At 43.2% G+C, this 23,909-nt stretch overlaps 1 protein-coding gene across 1 annotated transcript in view; it reads right to left on the bottom strand.

Annotated features, from left to right (window-relative positions):
* The window catches only part of Zdhhc2 (zinc finger DHHC-type palmitoyltransferase 2), a 66,065-nt gene extending 51,469 nt beyond the window's left edge, over positions 1–14,596 (bottom strand). Inside the window, exon 1 of the mRNA XM_060381627.1 lies at positions 14,005–14,596. Within this exon, the coding sequence (XP_060237610.1) occupies positions 14,005–14,131 (127 nt within the window). The 5' untranslated portion in view covers positions 14,132–14,596. The remainder of the gene's footprint in view (positions 1–14,004) is intronic.
* Positions 14,597–23,909: the final 9,313 nt, after the last annotated feature.

The raw sequence follows: 23,909 nt of genomic DNA, 5'->3' as shown, positions 1-23,909 counted from the left end.
GTGCTGGGCCACTGGGAATCAGTGGTCCTTTGGAGACCTCTCTGTCACAGGGTCACAAAGTTCTTGAGTATCTCTCTCTCTCTCTCTCTCTCTCTCTTTTGTGGGTGGGGGGAGTCGTGCAGCTTGCATTATGTGATCTTTCTTTGTTTCTAGGCTGCACTGCACAATGTCCGTCCCTTCTCAGTAGAGCAGGTTGTACCCTTATCCTATGAATCATTTCCCTACAGCATTAGCACGGTCTACCTGGCAGTTCCTGCTGTAAACGATGGACATTCTCTTGAAGTCAGAGCAGGTTTCACATCATCAGTGCAGCTCACAGAGGTCTGGGGTTACTACAGCAAACGGGGCAATTTCATCCAAAAGCACCAGACTGCATACCAGATATGTTCCTTAAGATAAACGGGAAGCTATGAACTTGTTTCAAAGAAGGCAGTCATCAATACTTGAATTTTTTCCTTTGCTCAATGTGATGGGTCATCTGCTGGGATAGACCTTCACTTTGGGCTTCCAGGACCATTTCCCTGATCTCCAGCCCACAGGCACTATAGAAATGTCATTCATGTCATGCATTCATGAATCATGGGCAGTCCTTGGGTTGCGGCTCAGGATCTAGGTCCTAATGAATGCCCATAGTATTAATTCAAGTGTGCTTTCCCCCACACTTTTCTTGCATTTATCCACTATCACTGTATGCCAGCAGCTTAAGTTTTCTGCCTCAGGCATGCCTGATGGCCAGCATTTTCATGAGTGCCCACAACCCAGTAACAAAAGCGTCCCCAGGGGTAAGGTGGGACTATTCACAACTCCCTGTCCCTGTTCATGAACTTGCTGCTGAACCATGAAAGGGTAAGATAGAAAAATGCTGACACATTTCCTGGGTACCCCTAGAAACTTTCACACTTGAACACCTATTATAAGCACTCTGGAGTAATTTTCCACCAAAATTACCTTCTTTGGAAAACTTGTACAGTAATCCTTTAAAAAAGTAACAGAGAATGATCATGCTCTTTAAGAATTCCATGCCAAGATAGCTCAAAAGAATTTAGTCCAAGGATACAATGGGTGTTTATACACACTGTTGATGGCAACATTATTCACAATAGTTAAAATAAAACAATTCAAATATCCATTGACAAACAGAATGTGGCATATACATGCAATGGCATATTATCCAGTCTTTAACAATAAAATTCAGTCACATGCTACAACATATCTGTATGTTTTCTATAGCTATCATAGCTTTGAAGACAATACACTAATGAAGCAAACCAGAAACAAAAGTTCCTCTCAAAGGAAGTCCCTAGAATGGTCATCCTCGAAGCCAGAAAGTTGAATAGGGATTGCCAAGGGTGGGGCTAGTATTGTTTAATATGTACAGAAACTCAGCCTGGGAATTTATCCTAGAGATGATGATTATGAGTAAAGTAATTAGAATGTACCATTAAACTGTACACTTAAAAATGGTTGAAATAGTGGATTTTTATGTTGCATTTACCACAGTAAAACAAAAACCACCTACTCCAGGGTCTATTTTCAACCACAAGTAGGTTAATATTGAACTTTAGCTGAAGTGTTCTCTCTTACCCTGGGAAGTAATCCCAGAGTGATAAGCAGAGAAACACAGCCAGGCATCTGTGCTGGTGAAGGGGCTCATTCACGATTCTGCCCGGGGTTCTCAGGGCCTGAGAATCACAAGAATGCCTGGGCAAAGTGGCCACCCCCCTTTCTCCCACCCCATGACCTTTTCCAGTCAATAGGAAATAAGTTACATTCAGCACATTCTTAAGAAGGTTGGGCAAGGAAAGGAAGGAATTGAAACACATTTTGGAAAGTCATTTGCAAAATATAAAGTGAATAACAATTTTAGTATTCTTAAGAGGAAGATTCAGTTATCTGAGAACTACAAAATTGCATAAGGGAGTGTCTGGACAATGCTGACTCAGCCTGTGTGCTTCCTGCAAATACATTTTATTTTATTTTTTAGTGATCACTTCTATAGGTATATCAGTTCATATAATTTACCTAGCCTGAATTGTAGTTATTATTACACATAGATGTTATCATTATATTGTATTGTCCTATCAATTCTCAAATAAAATCTACGGTTAATTCACCTAATTCCTTATTACACATGACATTCACAGTCCAGGAGGAAAAACAAATTGCATCCCTTAACATATGTGTATAAATATATGAAAATAAATACGAACATAAACTTGTTTGTATTTATGAACATGAATGGCCAAATGATAAAAACAAAACAAAAACAAAACAACAAAACAAAAAACAAAAAAAACTAAGCTCAAGAAAGACTCCATGTTCTTTGATTTCAATGTCTACCATTCTCACCAGGCTCAATTCAACAAACTCAGATGGCATTCCTCACCCATTCATTCATTCCTGGAAGACTAATAGACTGTTTTTCTCACAGGAATGAGTACTATCACTATGCACATGCCAGACATGCTCACTGCCATGACGTTCTTCTGTATTTCGTCCCCAGACTATGAGTCCAGTGACCTTGCTTTGGAGCACTGCACGTATCTTTCCCTTTGCCTGACTTGCATATCTTCTAGCTGTAGCCCCTCAATGCTTCTCCATCGTCGCTGAAACTTGGATTTTCTCCTGGCCTTCTCAAGCTTCTTGCTTTTGTTGTCATTACGTATTTGCGGGTGTGGATGGGGAGCATGGGGGGTGCTGTTGTTTTGAGATAGGGTCTTGCCAGGTTGCCTAACCTACCTTGAATGTCCAATCTTCCTGTCTATAATCACATGTGCTGAGACTATAGGCAAATGCTAATATGCCCAGCACCCAATCCTTCCTGTTCTTTTCCTTTTTGTTATGACTCTATTGTTAGGGTCCAAGAATCACTGAAGAAAGACTCCAGACTCAAGGTGTATGCAAAAGCAAGGAGCATTATTTTCTGCAGAAATTTTCCAGTATGCCGGGGCCACTATTCCTTAGAATGGGACCACGAGTTGAGCACAGAGGCTCAATTTAAAAGCAATTAGGGACTTTACCTCAGGTTTACTGAATCATTATACTTAGTTCAAGCCCATATGTTAACCTTTAAGCTGATTGGCTGCCTTTAAGCTTCAGTTTTCCCAGAAAGTGTTTTTCTATGTTCCAAAAACCAGAAACTTGGGCCTAGTTAGGCAAAGTTGAAAATGAAGCCTGTCATGGAGTCAGATTAGCTATACAGATTGGGGCCTCCTGGGGTTCTCCTAGGGCTGTGGAGTTATTAGATTTCTCAACTATGGCCTCTCTAACAGATTACATAATCATTTTGTCATCTTTTCCCCAATTCAAGTGTTTGCCGTTTGGGTTTTGTCTATTTAACACAAGCCAAGACATATCTGGAAAGAGGAATCTTATTTGAGAAAATGTCTTCTTTATTTGGCCTAAACACAAGTCTGTGTATGGTCTTGGTTAATGATTGAGGGGTGATGGCCCAGATGGCTGTGGGTATTTCCAACCCTGCACAGGCGGTCCTGGGTTATGTAAGAACGCAGGCTGAGAATGCCATGAGGACCAAGCCAGTAAGCAGCATTCCTCCACAGCCTCTGCTTCACTTCCTGCCTCCAGCTTCCTTCCTTCACTTCCCTCAGTAATGAACTATTATCTGGAAGTGTAACCTACAATAAACCTTTTCCTCTCCAAGTTGTTTTTACGTCAGCAATAGAAATCCCAACTAAGACAAGGAGCAACCAGTAGGCATTTCCGAATGATAAATTTAAGCTGTTCAAAATTTACGGATGCTTGAAAGGCATTAGATCCTTGGGTCTTGCAGTTACTTATTAAAGGGTAAGTATTTGAAAACCTGTAGTGAATCCATACCACCTCCCAGTCCTGTATATCTTACTTCCTGAAATGCACTTATTTCTGAAACTAATTGTAATTTATGAAAAATATGTTATAATGAAAGACTTGATTAAGTCACACTGGTCTCTGTCCTTCTTTTTTTCCTGTTCTCTGGCCTCCCTGGAGAAGCCCTGGAGAATCAGTAGTCAGGGTTAAGTACATAAATCCCTGACAGCCGTTCTCTCTAATTCATGTCAAGGGGGCTGCCACTTAGCAATAAACTGGGTCATACATTAGCCCTGCAATTCAGAGCAAGCTTGTGACTATAAGTTGGAGACTGAAATGGTTTTTTTTTTTTTTTTCTTTTTCCTCCTCTGTAACTGATTATCAGGCATCTTTCATTACAGCTTAGCCAACTGTTTTCCAGCAGGCTGCCTCTCCCACTCAAGTACTGCTGATGTGAATTACATGTATTTTACAGACAGCATTTGAATCGTGCCATCTCTACAGACCCAGTGAAAAGCCGTTCTGCAGAGGCAGCATACATCTCTTGGAGAATGAGAATAACCTATAAGCCTCTCCCTCAACCCCCCAAAAAAATGGGATCATGGACATAAGCTAATCTGGATTTTTTCATTTGTTTTCGTGATGGAGAAAACCCCGGGAAGTCTCAGACATGCTAAATGTACACTCTACCACAAAGCTAGGCTCCTAGGCCCCAGTCTGGATTTTAAATCACTTCATTCTCAAAACACACTTCAAATGCAATGAACACCTATTCTTTTTTACAAAATGCACAAGAAACCAATTTTAGCTGCACACTAAAAAAACAAAAGAGAACTATTTCACTGAATCACAAAAGATGTGAGGTTCTTAGAACTACATGAAGTCTTCATACAGATTTTATATCTATTATAAGATGATCCTGGAGACTTAAAAACTGATTCAAAGCCATTTTATGCCTTCAAGATTTTGTTTTAAAAGACTTATAACAGGGGGCTTTTGACTGTTGGTTAGTGTTATTTTGTTGCCAGACTCCCTGGGGTGTCTTGCTCTTCTTGGTGATGAAAAGCAAAGAGACCATTAACAAGTAAATTAATTAACTGTACAGTTAATTGTACAGTTCACAAAGAAAACAAATCTTAGGACGCCATGGAGAAGCACTAGCAAAGAATATAGCTCAGCCATGTATACAGACACTTAATTTGCACTCTTCTATGTAATCAATGGCATATCTAAAATGAGCTACCTTCACGTGTGCAGAAAAAGACTAAGATGGCAAATGCCGCCAGGACTGACCCTTACTCAACAGTGTCTCTCAGACAAAAATGGATTTGGGAGGACAGCATGTTGGAAGGAAGGTGTAATGAGGAGATTCCCAACTGGGAGATGGGGCAGGGTGTATAGGATCAAGATACATTGTATATGTGTATAAAACTTTCAAGTAATAAATTAAGTTAAATATGGATTTTGCAGTGCTTTTAAGCACTGGTATTATGAATACAATTTAAGAGTCACAGTCAAAAATGTGGTTATAATTCTGAAGGAGGAGTTGCCAAGAATTACAGCTGTTTTGTTGCAGTCATAGGATTCTTAAGAAACTAAAGCAATTTGGCATGAGAGCAGCACATACCTTTATTTCCAGGATTTGAAATGCTGAGGAAGTAGCAAAGGTCTTTAAGCCAGGCTTACTTAAATAACAGTCTATTTCAAACTAGGGAGTGACAGAAGGAGGGAGAGAAGGAGAAAAGGAGGGAGAGAGAGAGAACAGAGCAATCCAGGCAACTACTTACTTTACATTAACCCCAACCCTACTCCCTGCCCTGATAACTTGCTCCTTTCCACTATTAGCATCTGACTGTAAAAAACAAAATATGTAAAGTCTCCTTAAAGGAATCAGAAAAAAACACTTTCCAATAGGTTTTCAAATGGAGTATCAAAATGCCCAGTCAATGACATTTTTGTTTTTGTGATTGACTGTCTTTAATATTTCTAAATAGTAATAACAGAACTTTACACATAAAAAGTCTTTCTGAAGGAAAATATGCCTGAGAGTGGTTTGGGGTCTTTTTTGCTTGTTTTGCATCTTAGAGACAAGACCACTTTATTCATTAAATTGGTTTTGTATGAAAAAAAAAAATAAAGCGTCTTTCTAAACCACCTTTGGAATACTGCTGGACCAGCAGACAGCATGGGGCAGCTATGTCACATTCTACTTTATTACTTTCAAGCTAGAGAAAACAGTTATTTCTACAGTCAATATAGACTGTGCACTGCTGCAATCTCAGGAGACTCCTGAACTCATCACCTTCTAAGGAAGAGGTGATTTGACTGTCAAAACACGTGGAATCCACAGGATAAATAACAAAATTTAACTTACAGTTCTCCATATGTGTGTCTTTGTGTCCATTTGTTTCTGTCTCTTTTTCTGTGTCTCTCTTTTTCCATGTGTGTTGCATGTGTGTATGTGTGTGCGGTGTGGTGTGTGTGTGTGTTGATGGAGACTGAAATTAGGACTCCATACAAGCTAGGCAAATGCTCTACCAGTAAGCCCATAAGCAAACCTCCAGTCCACATTCTGCGTAATTTTGTCTGCTTTTTAAATTTGTTTGTCTCAGTGGTGCCATTTCTCAGCAAAAAACATCAAATGTCCATGTTTCCTGAACCACTTTGCTCCCTCCTCGCCATGGGAACAAAATCCACAGCTCAGCTTGTTGTTTGTGTTCAAGCCTTTAATGTGGGGACCGTGTTTACTGTGTGCACAGGGGCATCTTCAGTGTTTGATGGCAGCCAAGGCAGTGTCTCCTTCGGAAGCCCATTTTTTTCTGGCATACCGTTAGCACTGCTTCATCCACCTTCTCTTGGCCTCTGTGAATTTTCTAAGATACATTTCCCCCCAGTCTTCTCGCAGGCTCAGTGAACAGTATTCATGAAATTCCCAGCCTAGTTCCACAGACTAAATGAGGGTGGCGTTAAAGCAGTCCATCCCTCATGGAAGCAACACGGAAGCTGAACCTTCATCCCGAGTTCACAGCAGGAGCAGGACATCTGGTCATAATCTGACTGGGACATATGCAGATGGAGTCAGCATAACAATTTGAAGGCATTATGGCTGATATGCTTTCCCTGGGTCTTTTTGTCTTCTTCATGGATTATCTTTTCATTCTGGTCCAAGGATCAATCTACAACTTCCTGGCAGTTCCCTAGTCCCTTTCTGTCACCCTAACACCTGGCTGTGGAGCTATCGAGAGAAAGGCAGCACTCTTTCTTCATGTCCAAGCTGAAGGAGGCAGGTATGGGTATGCTGGCACACAGTTTTTCTTGGCTTTTATGAAATGTCTCCATTAAGCTCTGCAAATAATCTCTGTGGAGGGAAATGCTTGCCAGGTTACCAGGTTCAATGGATGAAGCTTCCTCATCTATGGACAATGATGACTTCTTTTCATTCTTTCTTTATCTCTCTCTCTCTTGTTTTTGTTTTTCCAGACAGGGTTTCTCTGGGTAGCCATGGCTGTCCTGGACTAGCTTTGTAGACCAGGAACTCACAGAGATCCGCCTGCCTCTGCCTAGTTTGGGCTAGAACTAAAGACACGTGCCACCACTCCCAGCTAAACTTTTTACACACACACACACACACACACACACACACACACACACACACACACAGACACCTATGTTCCCCAGAGAAGTTTGTCTTGATTTAGGGAACTGGTCTGTCAGCTTCTGGTAATGGGAAACAGTTATAAAAAATGATATGATAAAAATGACAATTCTAGGAAGTTTCTAGAAGCAAACTTTTAACTGTAGAGAGCTGCGGAATGCTATGCCTTAAAGATGGAGCTGGTTTCCACCTTCCACCTTCCCGATGGTGAGTGCTCTCTGTCACGAACAACTCCACATTTGGCTAAGGCCGAGGATCTGGCTTGCTTCCATGTATGTGGACCTATCTGCATTGCCCCCGTGGCACGCCTGGGTTGGCTACCCAGAGGCTATTTAAGCTGTGGGCTGGCTTTCCCCGGGGTCCGAGGATTGTTCAATGTTCCTGAATAAACTGCATTGAAAAAAAAAAAAAAAGACTGAATTTTGATGGCTAGATCCTCTTCTCAGATTTATTTGTATTTTTGGTTCAATGTCCTCATATCAAAAACAGAAAGTCAATTTAAAAAAAATCACAGATAGAATTAGTTCTTTAAACATTTATCAATCATCTCTACATGTTAAGAATGTCAGCTGTTTTATTTGTGGTTTTTGTACTTTAAAAATTAACGGCATTATCCTCCAAATCAAAAGGCAAAGAATGCTCTAACGAATTAATGGAGCCAAGAACAAGGCAAGCAGTTTTCTTTCTCCTTCTTTCTCTGTCTGGAGCATATTAAAGTTAGATGGTGACACGGATCCAGAATTTGAAATATTTTTTTTAAACTTTTGAATTTTAGATTAACACCTGATAAGGTTTAAAATTTTCAAAAGTAACAATATCAAGGGGGGAAAAAAGCCCTCACAGAGTATATCTGCCTTAATCTAACATGAAGCATTCTAAAGCATAGAGTCATCAAATGTTTTATATGTCTCAATTTTTCACAGATGTGTCTATTTCCTTTCAAACTACCCTGGTACTTAAGGATAGTAACATCTGCATTCCTAAATTGTCTCTCTGATCTTTTTTGTTTGATCTCTTTTTAGTTAATTATTTACTTCCCATCCCCTCCCTGCTCTCCTACCAGTCCTCCCTGTGTCTCGCCGATCTTAAAAGACAAACAACCATAGTTGTCCTAAATGGTTTATAAAGTGAAAGTTTACGAAAAGCAAGAATAAATTTAATATTTTTTTTGCATGGCTCAAATTATTTTTATATTGGAAGGCACTTTGGGGTCCTCCAGTCTCAGTCCTTGAGATTGCAGTAGTCCTGGGCTCATGGGAGAACAGAGTTTAACTGAGTCTAAAATGTGGGCTCATAAAGTATATCCTTGGGGATGTTTGTTTGTTTTTAAGGAACAAGAAGTGAGTCAACATGCTCTCCTAAATATGTGGATTAATTCTATTCTTTATTGTCTCTATTTGTCTCATCTATTTATATACATAAATTGTACTCGTCTATTTAGAGAGTTAAGCGGGTAGCCCAGGCTGGACTGGAACCCACAGTCCTCCTGCCTCTGTCTCTCCAGTGCAGGGTTATAGATATGCGCCACCATTCTTGGCTTCTTCAAGTTCTTAAGCATCTTCATTACATACTATGAAACATAATATTTGCAATCATTACTGAGGTGTGTGTGTTCGTGTGTGTGTGTACATGTGTGCTAGTGTATGGAGCCCAGAGAGTATATTCAAAAGCTATTCCTCACTAGCTCTTTACTTTGTTTTTTGAGGCAGGGTCTTTCTCATAGACCTAGAGTTTACCAATTAGGCTAGGTAGGCTAGCCAGTGGCCTCCTGGGAACCACCTGTCTTCATTTTCCCAGCAATGGAATTACAAGCGTGCTACCAAGTCCAGCTTTTTACACATGTGTAGGGGATCAAGCTCATGTCTTCATGCATACACAGCAAATACAAACCGAGCTAGTCCCTCAGCCCCAGAACACCTGACCACTGTGTAACGGGGCTTTTGGCTACTTTATTGGGATCTTTTTCCTATCTCCCTATACAACCTCTATCCCTTCCAACCTCCCAACACTAGGTAGGAGAGAAGAAAGGTTAGAGGGGAAAGGGGTCATTGATGTCAACAGACTACTTCCTGATGAATAGGGTCATCAAATTCCTTGGGGCAAATTTGATCTTTGTCTTTTGGACATCTCTAACCAGCGAACAGGAACCCAGCAAACAGCAACCAACAACAACCAACAGCAGGAGCAACCAGCAACCAGCAACTGCAGCAGGAGCAGCAGCAATTCCCATGCTTCTCAGGGCTTTGACATTACTATACCCTCTGAAGAGTCCCCAGAATTTCAAATGCAAACTATCTTAAGCTGGTAATATCATGCATCTGCTAAAGCATGAGGCAAATCATAGTCATCAGCTGTGGACAATCTGAAGTAGTTCCATATCCCACACCTGGGATTAAAACAAAAACATATTCACATAACATTTCTATGTTTATAAAAAAATTTTTTCTTACTACACCACCGTGGAAAGATCCACAGGTGACACTCCCAAAAGACACTTTGGGAAGGACATTGAAATTTTAGCAAATGTAGCATTTAACTCTCCCTCCACAATCAAGATGGGGCCGACCTACACTACCGCTAAGCTTCGGAAATTGTCAGGATTGCTTGAAATTTCTTAAGTAAAACCGGAAGGAAACGCAGAACTGTGAGTGTGCCATCTAAAACTGATTACTTGCTCTCCTGCAGCATATTCTGACCTGTTGTGGCATTCTGCTTTGCGTAAAGTTTCCTTGATCTTTTGCAATCTGTGTGGGATTTCATTTCATCAAAATAGGCCCCAGACTCAGAAAAGGTCCTGGCCTAGACCCTGACCACTAGGAAGAACAGCACATTCGCAGGGTGAAATCAAGGCAGGGACACATTTTAGGCAAATAAGAGACCAAAATGGTTCAGCAAAGGTATGTGTTCATCTCCTATAATAATCTTAGCTTTTAGTAACTTTGGAATTATAACAAGACAAAAGGTATAAAAACAGTCAATCCGTTTTAAGTGTTAGCATGTAAGAGGAACATGTCTTCTCCAACAAGCAACGTTTCTGTACTAATTAGAATGGTGGTTCTGTACACGTCAGCTCCGCATGTCCTCTGAGCCACATCCAAGGCCGCAGACACTCTTACTCCCCTAATTTTGCACCCTAGGTACACACATTTATACTTTTTAAGCTACGGAATGCAAATTACCATGTAGAAGATGATATAGCTAATATTTGACTAGAGCAAAGATGGGTAAGACAAAAAAGAAACCAGGGGTAGGAATAGGGGCAGGAGGAAGAGGGAGTGGCTTGATCAGAAAGAAAGAAAAGCGTGAAGGGGGAGATATGATAAAAGAGTTTTATTAACTAGCAAACCATATAAACATATTCTAGATGCTTACAAGTATAATAGCCCTATTTGGTCTTTTATTGGCACAATTAGAAGCAATTTTACCTGAAATATCTGACTGTTACATGTTATCTCTGCATCCCACATATTTCAGATATACATTCCAAAAGAGAAGAGTTATTTTTGTGAAAATACAAACACCAAGCAGGAATTATGCTCAACTGAGAAAGTGCCTAGAGAGCCACATGCACGCACATTGTTAAATATAGAAACGAACTGTAATGAGAATCATTATCTCCAGTTTCCAAGGATACCAAGGATAAGCACTACTCCTAAATTGCAGTTCATTCAGCAAAGGGCATAGAGTAATTTATATTCAGGGTCATCACTGGCTGACAGCAGATGTGGAACTAGGATCGGGGTAAATCACCCTGCTTGCTTAATTCTGTTTGTTACCTACTTCACATTTCAGTCCCTGACCCCTAATCCTTTGGTCCCAACCCTGGCTAATATTTCATAGGAGAAATTTGAGGAATATGATTGTAAATAACAACTTCCAAGGGGGGGTGGATCCTCAGAGGGCAGACACAGATGTGATTAATGTTACAGTGGGGCGGAAGCTGGCACTCTCATTTTCTTTGTTTGTGAAAAGCAGTGAAAGCTGGCTGTCTGCATCATCACACTGGTTGCCATCTTTCCTTGTGCCTAGAAAAGAACTCTACAGTTAACCTCCATTTCTCAGCCAACCACAGTGAGGCAGTTCGAGGCTTTTGAGGAATGCCACTGACCAACTGCCACAGTTTCCAAAAGTCAAACTCACCATCTTGAATTTTGCCTTCTCACCTTTAGGATCTAGACTTTTTTGCAACACCCACGTCCTTCCTATCTGTGACAATAAATATATTTAAAACCACTTTCTGACAACTTGGAGGGGAGTATACCATTCCCTTGTTTCTGATAGTCCATTTTCTGAATGCTTTTACTGTGGCAAGCATTTAGGTAACCATAGGTGGTCAGTGACAAGGAGGGACAGTCACTTTATTAGGTAAATCTCAATAAGAGACCATCGACCCTAGGAAAATGTCCAAGTCAAATTGTCACATATGAAAAGGGTATTCAGATTTCACAAATATCTTATTTAAAAATTACAAAAATATACATGAAAGTATGGCTTAGGAGCTGGGGAGATGGCTCAGCTGTTAAAGTGCTTGCTGTACAAGCCATGAGGTCCTGAGTGCAGACTCCCTCCGACCCACGTAAAAGCTGGGTGAGTGCATGCCTGTAATCCTAGCTCTGGGAGGTGGAGAAGGATCGAAACGGGGGAGGGGCGGCTTCCTGGCCTGCCAGTCTAGTGGAAAAGATGAGCTCCAGTTTCAGCAAGAGAACGTTTCTCCAGAGGGAAACTGGAAAATAATTGACAGAGACGCCCAACACTGACTTCTGACTTCTACACCCATCAGCATGGGTGAATGAACGCACATGGACATAGGCAAAGACCACACACACACACACACACACACACACACACACACACACACACAAAATATATATCACAATATCATCAGATAATAATAGCAATTTTTTATTTAGTTCCTTGACCATCACCTATCAGTAAAATAAAACCTCCCATGAAACCTGTGATGGATGAAACACTCTTTTAACGCTTCCTCTTGCTGGACATTATCCATTATGCCAGGCTAAGCTTCTTAGCTTAATGTGATAATAAAGAACAAGCTGGCTATTTTGATAGTGAAGGCCTTCTAGGGCATTCCTCTTTTGCAACAAATGATACTGTTCATTATTTCTCAGAAGTAAAGGAATAAAACACAACAAAGTTTCCCAATAGCTATGTAATATATAAGCTACCTATTTACAGATTAACTGTTAATACAGTCTCTCTTTAACATTCTTCCTATATATTATACATGATTAAATATTACATATTTATGTGCACTTTCATGAAGATGTCAGTATAGCCCTCTTCTTTTTTAAAATCAAAACAAAAGGTTGTCTCTGAATCTGGTCAACAAAGTAGTGATGGCGATGACTATATGAAATGAGATTTCTCAGTTATCTTGAAAATTATGTCAAAATTGTTCTGTGGTATCATTTTGCCACCATTCCTCACAGGACCAACGTATGGAGATAAGATAGATGGCTTCGCACAAGATTTTGCGTTTCACCCGTGAAGCGGCTTACGTTACAAAGCTTTACGGAAAGGGGCCCTATCTATTCCTTATGCCACCCAAGGCTAGGACTTATAAGGGCAAGGCAGAGGAAGTTCAGTGGGGGGACATCAGACGAAATATTCAGAAGTCACTGGCAGAAAAGTCATCCCGTTTGAACATCTCTTCCTGACACCATACACTAGCTGTCACAAAACCTCCGAAGGCACAAAGTTTACATTAAGTTTCATAACTGTATTCCCTGCTTATGCACGATCAACATAAAAAAAATATCTTCGGCGCTGAACGTGCCCCACCCACCAGCTCGGAAGCGTTATGTTGGACTGAGGCCACTTGGCATCTGAAACCTCAGATGCTGGGTTTCCCTGCCCCACTTCCCATTATCCCATCATCTAAACTGCAGCCCTCTATTTCTCATATGTCTTCGAAAAAAACACTTTCTAGTGGCTCACCTCCTCTGCCTCTTTTTGAATTAGAAAGTGCCTAATTATCAACCCTCTAACCAGAAAGGCAGTTACAACCCCAGTGAGAACTGTCACAATTTTGTAAAGAGTGGATCAACGTCCATCAGAAAAGAATCTGGCTCTGGCGCCCAGGCTAAGGCCAGCATTTCCCCTCACCGGTCTGGAGCAGCTCTGATTTTGTGGCCCTGCTTCCCTGGCCTCGGCCCTCCACTGAGGCTGAGGAGACCACTGTGGTCCCAGGTTCTGTCCTGCCAGCGAGGGGGTGTGGCTGGGGCGGCAGTGGTGAGCAAAAGGCAGCGAGGGTACTCAGGGGTGTGAGTCCTGGGGTGGAGGTGACCCGGTGACCCGAAAGCTGCCTGGGGAGCTACAGAGTGCGCGGAGGCTTCGAGGAGGCGGGCTGACCTCCGTTGGGGATGGGGACAGGGCGGGGTAGTGGGCAGTGCCCGGGGCGCAGGGAAGCCGGGCGGAGGCACAGAGTGGAAGCCATCGCGAGCGGGGCAGCGGCGCCGGGACGGCGGGAGTCGGGGGTTAGGGAGCTGCGCGCGGGGTTCGGGACAGCCGCCCTCACTCACCTATGCACAGCTGGACAGCGTAGGCGTAGTAGGACCAGCCCAGCAGCAGGCTGATGAACACCACCGGGATCCAGTAGAGCACCCGCCGGCACCGCCGCCTCACGCTGCCCGGGCCCGAGGGCGCCATCTTCCAGCCGCACACACCTGCCCAGCTCCTCCGCCGCCGCCGCCCGCGGGCCTGGCTCGGGGCCGGGCTTGGGACACCCGGAGCACCCGGCGGGACAGGCCCGGGGGCGGCGGCTGGCTGCGCTGCGGCCACCGCGGCCGCCGTGGCGCTAGCTCCCCATCCCGCGGCGGCTAGCGGGCGCCGCGGACTCCCGCTGCTCAGCCCGGCCGAGGCGGCGGCTCTGAGTGGGAGGACGGAGGCGACGAGGAGGCGGGAAGCTCCGCTCCGCCCCCGCCCGGTCCCCGCCCGGTCCCCGCCTCGCCGCCTCCCACCGCGCCCCGAGCTGCGCCCTCCGGCGGGTGCCGGGGCTCCGGGCTCGAACCCCCACTGCGCCCTCGGGCCCTCGGCCACCCGCTCGCCCTGGCCGCGGGCCACCACAGGGGCGCCCGAGGTGGTGACCCCCTGCCCACCTTGGCCCTCCCGCCACTGCGCTTGGCCCTAGATCGCCGGACTGATAGGAGGAGTGACACGCGCTTTGGGTCACCCTCCCCAGCCGCAAGCCACTCCCAGGGCGCGGACCCGGATCCCAGGGAAGACGCCGCGCAGAGCCGCGGGTGGGAGGAGGGACCAGAGGCCCCGGGACTCCGAGCAGCTGCTAGCCCACTCCTCACCTGCCAGGCCCAGGAGAGACTGTGCGGCCAAGTCCTGCCTGGAAAATTCTCCCTTGAACTTGTGGGTAAACTGACCGAGAGCAGCCAAAGTGCGGCCAGTTTCCAGAGCAAGCCAGCAAAATAATGGTGTTTGGGCATAAGGACGCCTACCTAGGTGTCCACATCGCCACCGAGGGGGCTTGTCTTCTGGCAGCCTTCTGGCCTGAAGGGGCCAGCAAGAGTGAGCAAGTTGTTGCGTTTTACGTTGTGTATCCACTGACAACCAGAGTTGGGCATGGCGGTTCTTTGCTTGGAGAAGGTTCTTTGTGTGTGTGTGTGTGTGTTAAATTATTTAGAGGTTGTAAGACTAAAGTTTACCACTACCCAATCTCAAGAGTCCTTCTCCGCATTCTTTCCCACTCCATCCCGCCTGACAATGTTTTCTTCTGTGGTGGCAGTTCTAAATTTAGTGCATAGTAGATTTTAAAGTGATGAAACGGACACCCACAGTGAACTTCTGGCAAATCGAAGATACATGTTTCTGAGATTACCCCTCCCCCACTATGTCCATAATCAGTACGTGTAACAGGCCCCAGACTAACATTTACGCCACACCACCACACTGAACAGAATTAGTTCATGATCATGATAAGAACAGTGACGGAATGGAAATTCAGCCCGAATTAAGATCCACCTGGCTCTTCACCCATCTGCCTCAGACTGGATTAAACGACAAGACAATCTCCCTAAAACAGCTGCTACAACAATGCAGAAGCCGCTTCATCCCGCCGGCACTCTCAAGTGCACAGGAAACGGTAGTCAGGCTTAGCTGGGTCTTTGAGTCATTGAAATGGTCTTTTCTGGCGAGTCACTTTATTTTGCTGTAGTGCCTTATTCTTTCTGGATATTCGGTAGGGAGGACTAGAATGAAAACACAGCTTCCTCGCTGTCCTTAGCTCCTCCCATAGAAATCAACTTTATATTCTCAGTCGGAACAGAATACGGGAGTTGACGGTGTAGCTCCCTTGTACAGTGCATGCTTAGCGTGTTTGAAGACCCTGGGTTCAATATCCTCCACCAGCTTCCAATAAATAATGAGCTTCCAATAAATAGAATAATGAGACAAAGGAGGAAATGCGATTCCCATATCAGAACGGAGATGCCTCATAGCGATGAGGCAGCTGCTGATGAAGATTAGCGGACATTGCTGAAGACTCAAAAGAGGACAATCCCATCCCCCAGTCGTGGGAGCCCTGGAGAAAATGCCATTGTGCCCTTTCAGCTACCTGATAGCACCTGTGTCATCTTCAACTGTGTTTCTGGGCTTGAGGTAAGGCCAGGGAGAGCAATCATTCTACATAGCTTTCAACATGAAGAGTATGCAGGTTTAACATCTTTAGAGGCTACATTTTTATTATTTCCCTAAAACGTTCATTGCTCACATTTATGGTGTTTGTGAAGTGTTTTAAACTCTTTGCTGCATTAAGGACACTATTATTAACTGAGTTGATGAGTGCTCACTGTTATCACAAACTGTCTAGCACGGGGAGGCAGGAAGAATCATGTCTGAAGCCACACAATGACAGGATTTATCTCTGCCTGCCCTCTAATTTGACAGGCATAAACACACATGCACAAATGCAAGCTCTTTGGTCAGTAGCCAGTGCTAGACACCAGGCTTTCATGAGCCTGGAAGGGTAACTTATTCTCAGGAGCAGACAGCCTTTGCTCCCCCTTTCAACAGGAAAACAGTGTGAAGGCTGAGCACAGTTTACCAGAAATTTACTCTTCACGGAGCTATGTAAGTTCCAGCTCTAATTTGTAGTTATCTTTTAAAAGATTATTTAAATAAATATTATCTTTTGAAAGAAACTACATGTGAATAAAAACAGGCAGAGGAAGTTGAGCAGAATTTTTTTGTTTGTTTTGGTTTGGGTTTTTTGAGGAGAATTTGTATATTCTGGTTCAAATGGCCATAACACCATTCTGGTGAGGCCTCTTTTGGAGTCTCCATCCACTCAGAAATTTATGAAATTGAGGGCACACTTCAAAGATATTCTCTTTTAAAACTACAAAATTCCCTATACCACTCCTGGGCATATAGCCTAAAGATGCCCCACCATTCAACAACTATGTTCATAGCAACTTTATTTGAAATAGCCAGAATCTGGAAACAGCCCAGATGTCCCTCAATGGAGGAATGGATACAGAAACTGTGGAACATTTACACAAGGGACTACTACTCAGCAATTAAAAACAAGGAAATCATGAAATTTGCAGGCAAATGATGGGAACTAGAAAATATCCTGAGTGAGGTAACACAGAAACAGAGAGACACACATGGTATATAATCACTTATAAGTGGATATTAGACATATAATATAGGATAAACATATTAAAATCTATAGTCCTAAAGAAGCTAAACCACAAGGAGGACCCTAGGGAAGAGGCTTAATCCTCATTCAGAAGAGCGAACAAGATAGACATCAAAAAGACAGGGAAAGGGTCAGGAGCTTACCACAGAGGGCCTCTGAAAGACTCTACTCATCAGGGTATTGAAGCAGATGCTGAGACTCATAGCCAAACTTTGGACAGAGTGCAGGGAATCTTATGGAATAAGGGAGAGATAGAAAGACATGGAGGGGACAGGAGCTACACAAGGAGAGCAACAGAACCAAAAAATCTGAGCACAGGGGTCCTGCAGAGACTGATGAACCATGGACCATGTATGGAGAGGACCTAGACCCCCTGCTCAGATGTAGCCCATGGCCAGCTAAGTCTCCATGGGGCTTCTCTAGTAAGAGGAGCAGGGGCAGTCAGAGGCATAAACTTGATTGCCTGATCTTTGATCAGCCCACCCTGTCGAGGTGGCCTTACTAGGCCACAGAGAAAGAGGATCCAGACAGTCCTGATGAGACCTGATAGGCTGAGGTCAGATAGTAGGGGAGGCAGACCTCACCTGTCAGTGGACTAGTGGGGGGGAGGGAAGGGACATAGGGAGAAAGGGAGAGAGAGTAGAACTGGAAGGAGATGAGGGAGGGGCTAGAGCAGAGATACAAGGTGAATACATTGTAATTAATAATAATGATGATAATGATAATAGTAATAGTAATACAACTACAAAATTCCTGTGATCAGATCTTGGTTCTACAAAAGATTCTTTTTTTTTTAACTCAGAAATAATGTGGTTTATTTTTCATTTTTTCATTTTTGATTTTTTATATTAATTATAGTTTATTTGCTTTGTATCCCAGCTGTAGCCCCCTCCCTCATCTCCTCCCATGCCCTTCTCCAAGTCCACTATAGGAGGTCCTCCTCCCCTTCCATCTGACCCTAGTTTATCAGGTCTGATCAGGACTGGCTGCTTTGTCCTCTTCTGTGGCCTGGCAAGGCTGTCCTCCCCTCAGGAGGAGGTGGTAAAAAAGCCAGCCACAGAGTTCATGTCAGAGACAGTCCCTGTTCCCATTACTAGGGAACTCACTTGGATACTGAGCTGCCATGTGCTACATCTGAACAGGGGTTCTAGGTAATGTCCATCAATGGTCTTTGGAGTATCAGTCTCAGAAAAGACCCCTGTGTCCAGCTATTTTGATTCTGTTGCTCTCCTTGTGTAGCTCCTGTCCTCTCCAGGTCTTACTAACTCCCCTTTCTTTCATAAGATTCCCTGCACTCTGCCCAAAGTTTGGTTTTGTGTCTCACCAAATCTGCTTTGATACAGTGCTGGTAGAGTCTTTCTGAGGCCCTTTGTGGTAGGCTCCTGTCCTGTTTTCTGTTATCTCCTTCTTCCAATGCCTATCCTGTTTGTCTTTTTGAGTGAGGATTGATCGCCCTACCCAGGGTCCTCCTTCTTGCTTGGTCTCTTTAGGTATACAGATTTTTGTAGGTTTATCCTATATTTTATGTCTCGTATCCACTTATAAGTGAGTATATACAGTGTGTGTCTTTCTGCTTCTGGGATACCTCACTCAAGATGATCTTTTCTAGATCCCACCATTTGCCTGCAAATTTCATGATTTCCTTGTTTTTAATTGCTGAGTAGTATTCCATTGTGTAAATGTACCACAATTTCTGTATCCATTCCTCAGTTGAGGGACATCTGGGTTGTTTCCAGGTTCTGGCTGTTATGAATAAAACTGCTAAGAACATGGTTGAACAAATATCCCTGTTATGTACTTGAGAATATTTTTGATATATGCCTAGGAGTGGGATAGCTGGATCTTGGGGAAGCACTATTCCTAACTGTCTGAGAAAGCGCCAGATTGACTTAGGAAAGATTCTTGATTACCATTCCCTCTGCATCCCAGTCTCTGATTCTCCAGTCACCAGACCTCAACTCCATCTTGCCCTTGTGGCTAATACTCTGACTCTCAGATGCAGACTGAAATCTTCACCAAGTCTCTTGAAAATTATCAAGAAACCACCATGCCAATCAAGCTCAGAAGCCAAAGACCCATCAAGTCTCTAGAGAGCACCAAATTCCATTAACATCCATTTCAGCCTAATCTCACCTCAGACACCTTTATGGACTTTACCTGGGCATTTGCTCAATAGTTCAAGTATTTGTGGTGATTAACACTGCAGTAAGAATCTTTGAAGTATACTCTGAATTTTATTATTCTCAGATGTGTAAAAAACTGATGATATAGTTATGACATACAAGTACCATCTCCTTTCATGACGATTGGGGAAAATAATGAGGCTGGGTGTAATCTGTTTTCATACATTGATGACTTCCTCTTTGCTGAAAAACTGTCTTTTACCATTTTCTTAAACAAAGCTTATCAACCTGGAAGGGTCTGGAGCTCCACAAGGAGAGTAACAGAATCAAAAAATCTGGGCCCAGGGGTCTTTTTTGAGACTGATACTTCAACCAAGAATCATGCATGGAGATAACCTAGAACCCCTGCACAGATGTAGCCCATGGCAGCTTAGCCTTCAATTTAACTCAGTAGCTGGCTCTTTGATCACCTGTTGGGGGTAGGGTGGAGAAGCCTGACCAGGTCACAGAGGAAGACTATGAAAGAGTCCTAATGAGACCTGATAGGGTAGGGTCAAAAGGAAGGGGAGGAGGACCTCCCCTATCAGTGGAGGATTGGGAGGGGACAAGGGGACTGGGATACAAAGTGAACAAATTGTAATAAAAATATATAAACACACACACACACAACTTATCAGTTTGGGGAGTGGGAGGCTGAGCCAGAAACCATGATGTTGGTGGCTGACAGTTTATATGCGCGTTGATGAGTAGCTGGAGGTTTTATGTCAACTTGACGCATCTGAGAGGGAGCAAACCTCAGGTAAAGAAAATGCCTCCATAAGATCAGGTTGTTTGCAAGCCCGTAGGGCATTTTCTTAATTAGTGGTTGATGCGGAGGGCCCAACCCACTGTGGGTGGGGCCATCTCTGGGCTGGTGGTCCTGGACCCTATGACAAAGAGGCTAAGAAAGCTTTAAGGATCGAGCCAGCAAGCATAACCTCTGCATGCTCTCCAAGCTCTAGCATCAGGCTTCTGACCTGTTTTGAGTTTTGTCCTGACTTCCTTCAGTGATGAAATGTGCTGTGGAAATGTAAGCAAAATAAATAAGCCCTTCCCTTCCCAACTTGCTTTTTTCGGTCGTGGAATTTCATCACAGCAATAGAAACCCTAACTAGGGCAGCGGCAGAGATCGCCACTGTGAGAGAAAAACATGCGTGCATTGAACATGATGTTGTGAACACATGTAAAAGAAAGGTGGTATTAGAAAAGAATTTTGCTTTAGGGGGACACGGGAATTAAATGATGTTTACAAACTGATGGGGGGGAAAAACACCCTGGCTCTCAAAAGCTATGTTCCGGAATTGATTGCAAGACCCGAGGACGCTTCGCTGTGTGAAAACACTGAGAAAATTGTAAATGGGGGCAAACGGGTCAATTACCCCCTTGAAGCGCTCTAGAATTTCTTCTACCTGTTAACGTGTCCGGCCACTAGATGGCAGGAGCACGCTAAACTGCACCATTCTCTTGGCATTGTCTTCATGGGTTAAATAACACGAAACGTTAACTTAACCAAAGCAATTATAAATTATGACTTAATGATCAATTACACATAATTATAACCACTTATAATTGTAAAATTTCACATTGTAATTTAGTGGCTAATGAATAAAAATATTAAGCTAATGTAGAAATTAAAAAGGCAAAAAAAATAATCTTTTGATACAGGAAATCACATGGATTCTCTTTCCACTTCGTGCAATGGAAAGTAAGAGTAATATATAAGAATAAGAATTTTTTGTTTAAATAATAACTCTTGCCTACAATGATCCTCCTCTCTTACCTGTAAATGAGAAAGGGCATTGCTCATTAACCCCAAGTGTGGGCGAATCCCTCCCCCCTCTCAGGGATCAGCCTCTCCAGCATGGTTAGTTTAAAAATAATCTTTTTCAATTTAATTTGTTAGTTCGATTACAAAATAATGGGTTTCATGATGGCATTTTTTTCCAGCACACACCACACATTGCTTCCCCCGTTCTACCTTCTCTCCTACCTTCTCATCCTCTCCTTATGACTTTTCTTCCCTCCAGATGGTCCTCTCTTTGCCATAACAGCACGTGCACACATATACATGGTATGAAATCTAGGTTCCAAATATGAAAAAGTATATATGTAACACAGATTTCTCTTTAAGGGGCAAAACAATGGCCCTTAAACAAGCCTGATGGAGGAATTTGCTGTCTGGGAGTGACCCCTGAAAGGCCAGCAGACGGAAAAAGGCAGCAGAACTCTGCGGTGCGGTGGTGAGTATCCTGCCATGCCACGGGTGTCAGCGGTATTCTAGGTAGACCTCTTTTGGTGCCAGCATCTTGGCCATGTACCAGCTTCCTTTGTTCCAGCTCAAGCTGGACTATCTAGTCTTCTAGTTGATTCTGCAGGCTTCCTATATACGTAGAAAAAAAATGTGTGTGTGTGGGGGGGACCAATTAGATTTTATTTATGTTTACAACTCTGTTCGAGTTTAAATTTCATTCTGCACCCCATTTATTAAAGGATGTGTCACCAGTATTGAGGTCTGGACTGGGTACTTTCTAAATTCTTGGGCTTTTATAAAAAAAAAAAAATTGAAAACAAAGGGCTCACATTATTTTGCAGAAGTAACTTTATCCAGATAACTTTATCCCACGTGGAGCAAAGTACAGCTTAAAGTGGCACACAGCGTTGGTAGGGTTGCTCAGTGCGTAACAGCACGTGGCCACGAGCCTGAAAACCTGAGTTCAGTTCTCAGAACCCATAGGGTAGAAGAAGAGAACCGTCTCCCTCAAGCTGTCCTTAGGCCTACACACACACATCCTCAGATATGCACCTGTGTGTGAACGCACACATATACACAACACATAGGTTGTTGTTGTTTTTTTTTTTTTTTAAAGAAAACCTTTAAACAAGTATACACTTTCAAGATTGACAGGGGGCCACGTGAATAAAGGTATTAAAAGGCTCTGGGCTATAGCCATTTTATGTAACTTAAAGAAGGAGCTGGTTACTAAGGGGCATGGTTTGGGTAGTCCCTCACTCTGATTGATAGATTAGGCAGATATATGTTTTTTCCTACTGTACTTGTCCCTTCCCACGTGTCCAGTCTTGCATGGGCAGAAGGCAGTAAATAGCGCATTCTTGCAAAAAGTTCATTTGAAGGACGAAGTCTTCCTTCATGAAAGTGAACCCCAAACCAGTTCAGGCCAGATCAGCCTTTCCATTCTCCTTACTTTGACACAATGGAAATGTATTTGTCTGAGTCTGACTATTGTGAGGAAGAGAACAGTTCAGAGAGGGGTGTCTGTGAAGCTCAGTGCAGGTCAGTGTTGAAGGTGGGTTCTGGGTTTACCTGGCAACCTCATTGTGTGGGGCTGTGTGTGTGTGTGTGTGTGTGTGTGTTATTACATACGGGTAAAATTTACTTTTCCCAAGTACATTATTATAAGAAGAGGGTGTGCATAATATATACAATGGTCTCAGGCTAGTTCCGATCTATTCAGCTGGGAGCTGAGGTACTCTGAGATAGATACAGGATACAGGGATACAGGAACTAAGCCCATCAAGATTTATTCTCTAGACCCGCAAACCCGCTATGCAGTCATCAACCACACATACTTGTTCAAAATGAATTTTAAAAAACTAAATTTAAATGGGATGAAATTCTCAGTTCCTCCGCTGAGGAAGCCACCGCCCCAGTGTTCAGCAGCTTCACGTGGCCAGCAGTCCCACTGGACAGTGCAGATGTAGGACAGTTCCATCACCAGAGGCAACAGTATCGGATGGAACTTGACATTTTATTTTTTCTGAATATTCATGAGGCCAGCTTTATTTTTGTACATGTAAGAAAGAAAAGGAAAGAAAGAAAGAAAGAAAGAAAGAAAGAAAGAAAGAAAGAAAGAAAGAAAGAAAGGAGTCTTCATCTAATCTTTACTATTATGCAGAAACAAAAAACGCAAAGTAATGGGAGTGGACATTTTTAGGTTTGTATTAGAAACTTTCATTTTTATTTTTTAATTTGAAGATGAGTCTAAAGACTGAAGACCATCTGGGTGACAATAGAGATAACACAGTCTTAGAACACATACTTGTGCACAAATGATGACTTTGGGAGTGTGTGAGAGAATCTTCTAAGCATCAAACAGCTACACAAACTTTTAAAGGTAAGCACTGGCTTTAAATGCTAAAGGAACAGAACTGGCAGACAAGGTCTCATTTCAAAGAATGGTCTACTTTCTCAGCCAGGGCCTTCAGAAACCTTTCTGTTTTCCTACTCGAAGAGTTCGCCATTGATGCATCTGAAAGATAACTGGTCAGATGAGGGACGGTAGAGCGCTGCCCATACTCCGGGCGCCTCTCACAGCAGAAGTGGGGCTGCTTCCTACCCAAACTAGGCTTGGGCGTGTTCAACCCCTTAGAGACAAAACATCATGTCAGAGTCCATCATGTCAGAGTCAGATAGGCTTCTGTTCTCTTGCAAAGACTTTTCAGAAATCATGTGACCCTCAGTCTGCGAATCAAACTGAAAGTCCCTGATTTCTCTCCATCAGCTTCGGTATTTGAATTGGTGAGTTGCCTGTCTTCAATCAGGGCCGCATATGCATATTAGGTACATTTTCTCCCTTTTTCTTTTTTCTTCCCT

This window comes from Meriones unguiculatus, chromosome 4 (assembly GCF_030254825.1).
Source record: "Meriones unguiculatus strain TT.TT164.6M chromosome 4, Bangor_MerUng_6.1, whole genome shotgun sequence".
NCBI classification, from domain to species: Eukaryota; Metazoa; Chordata; class Mammalia; order Rodentia; family Muridae; genus Meriones; species Meriones unguiculatus.
The sequence above is the reverse complement of the archived record's forward strand: the minus strand, read 5'-3'. Positions and strand labels throughout refer to the sequence as shown.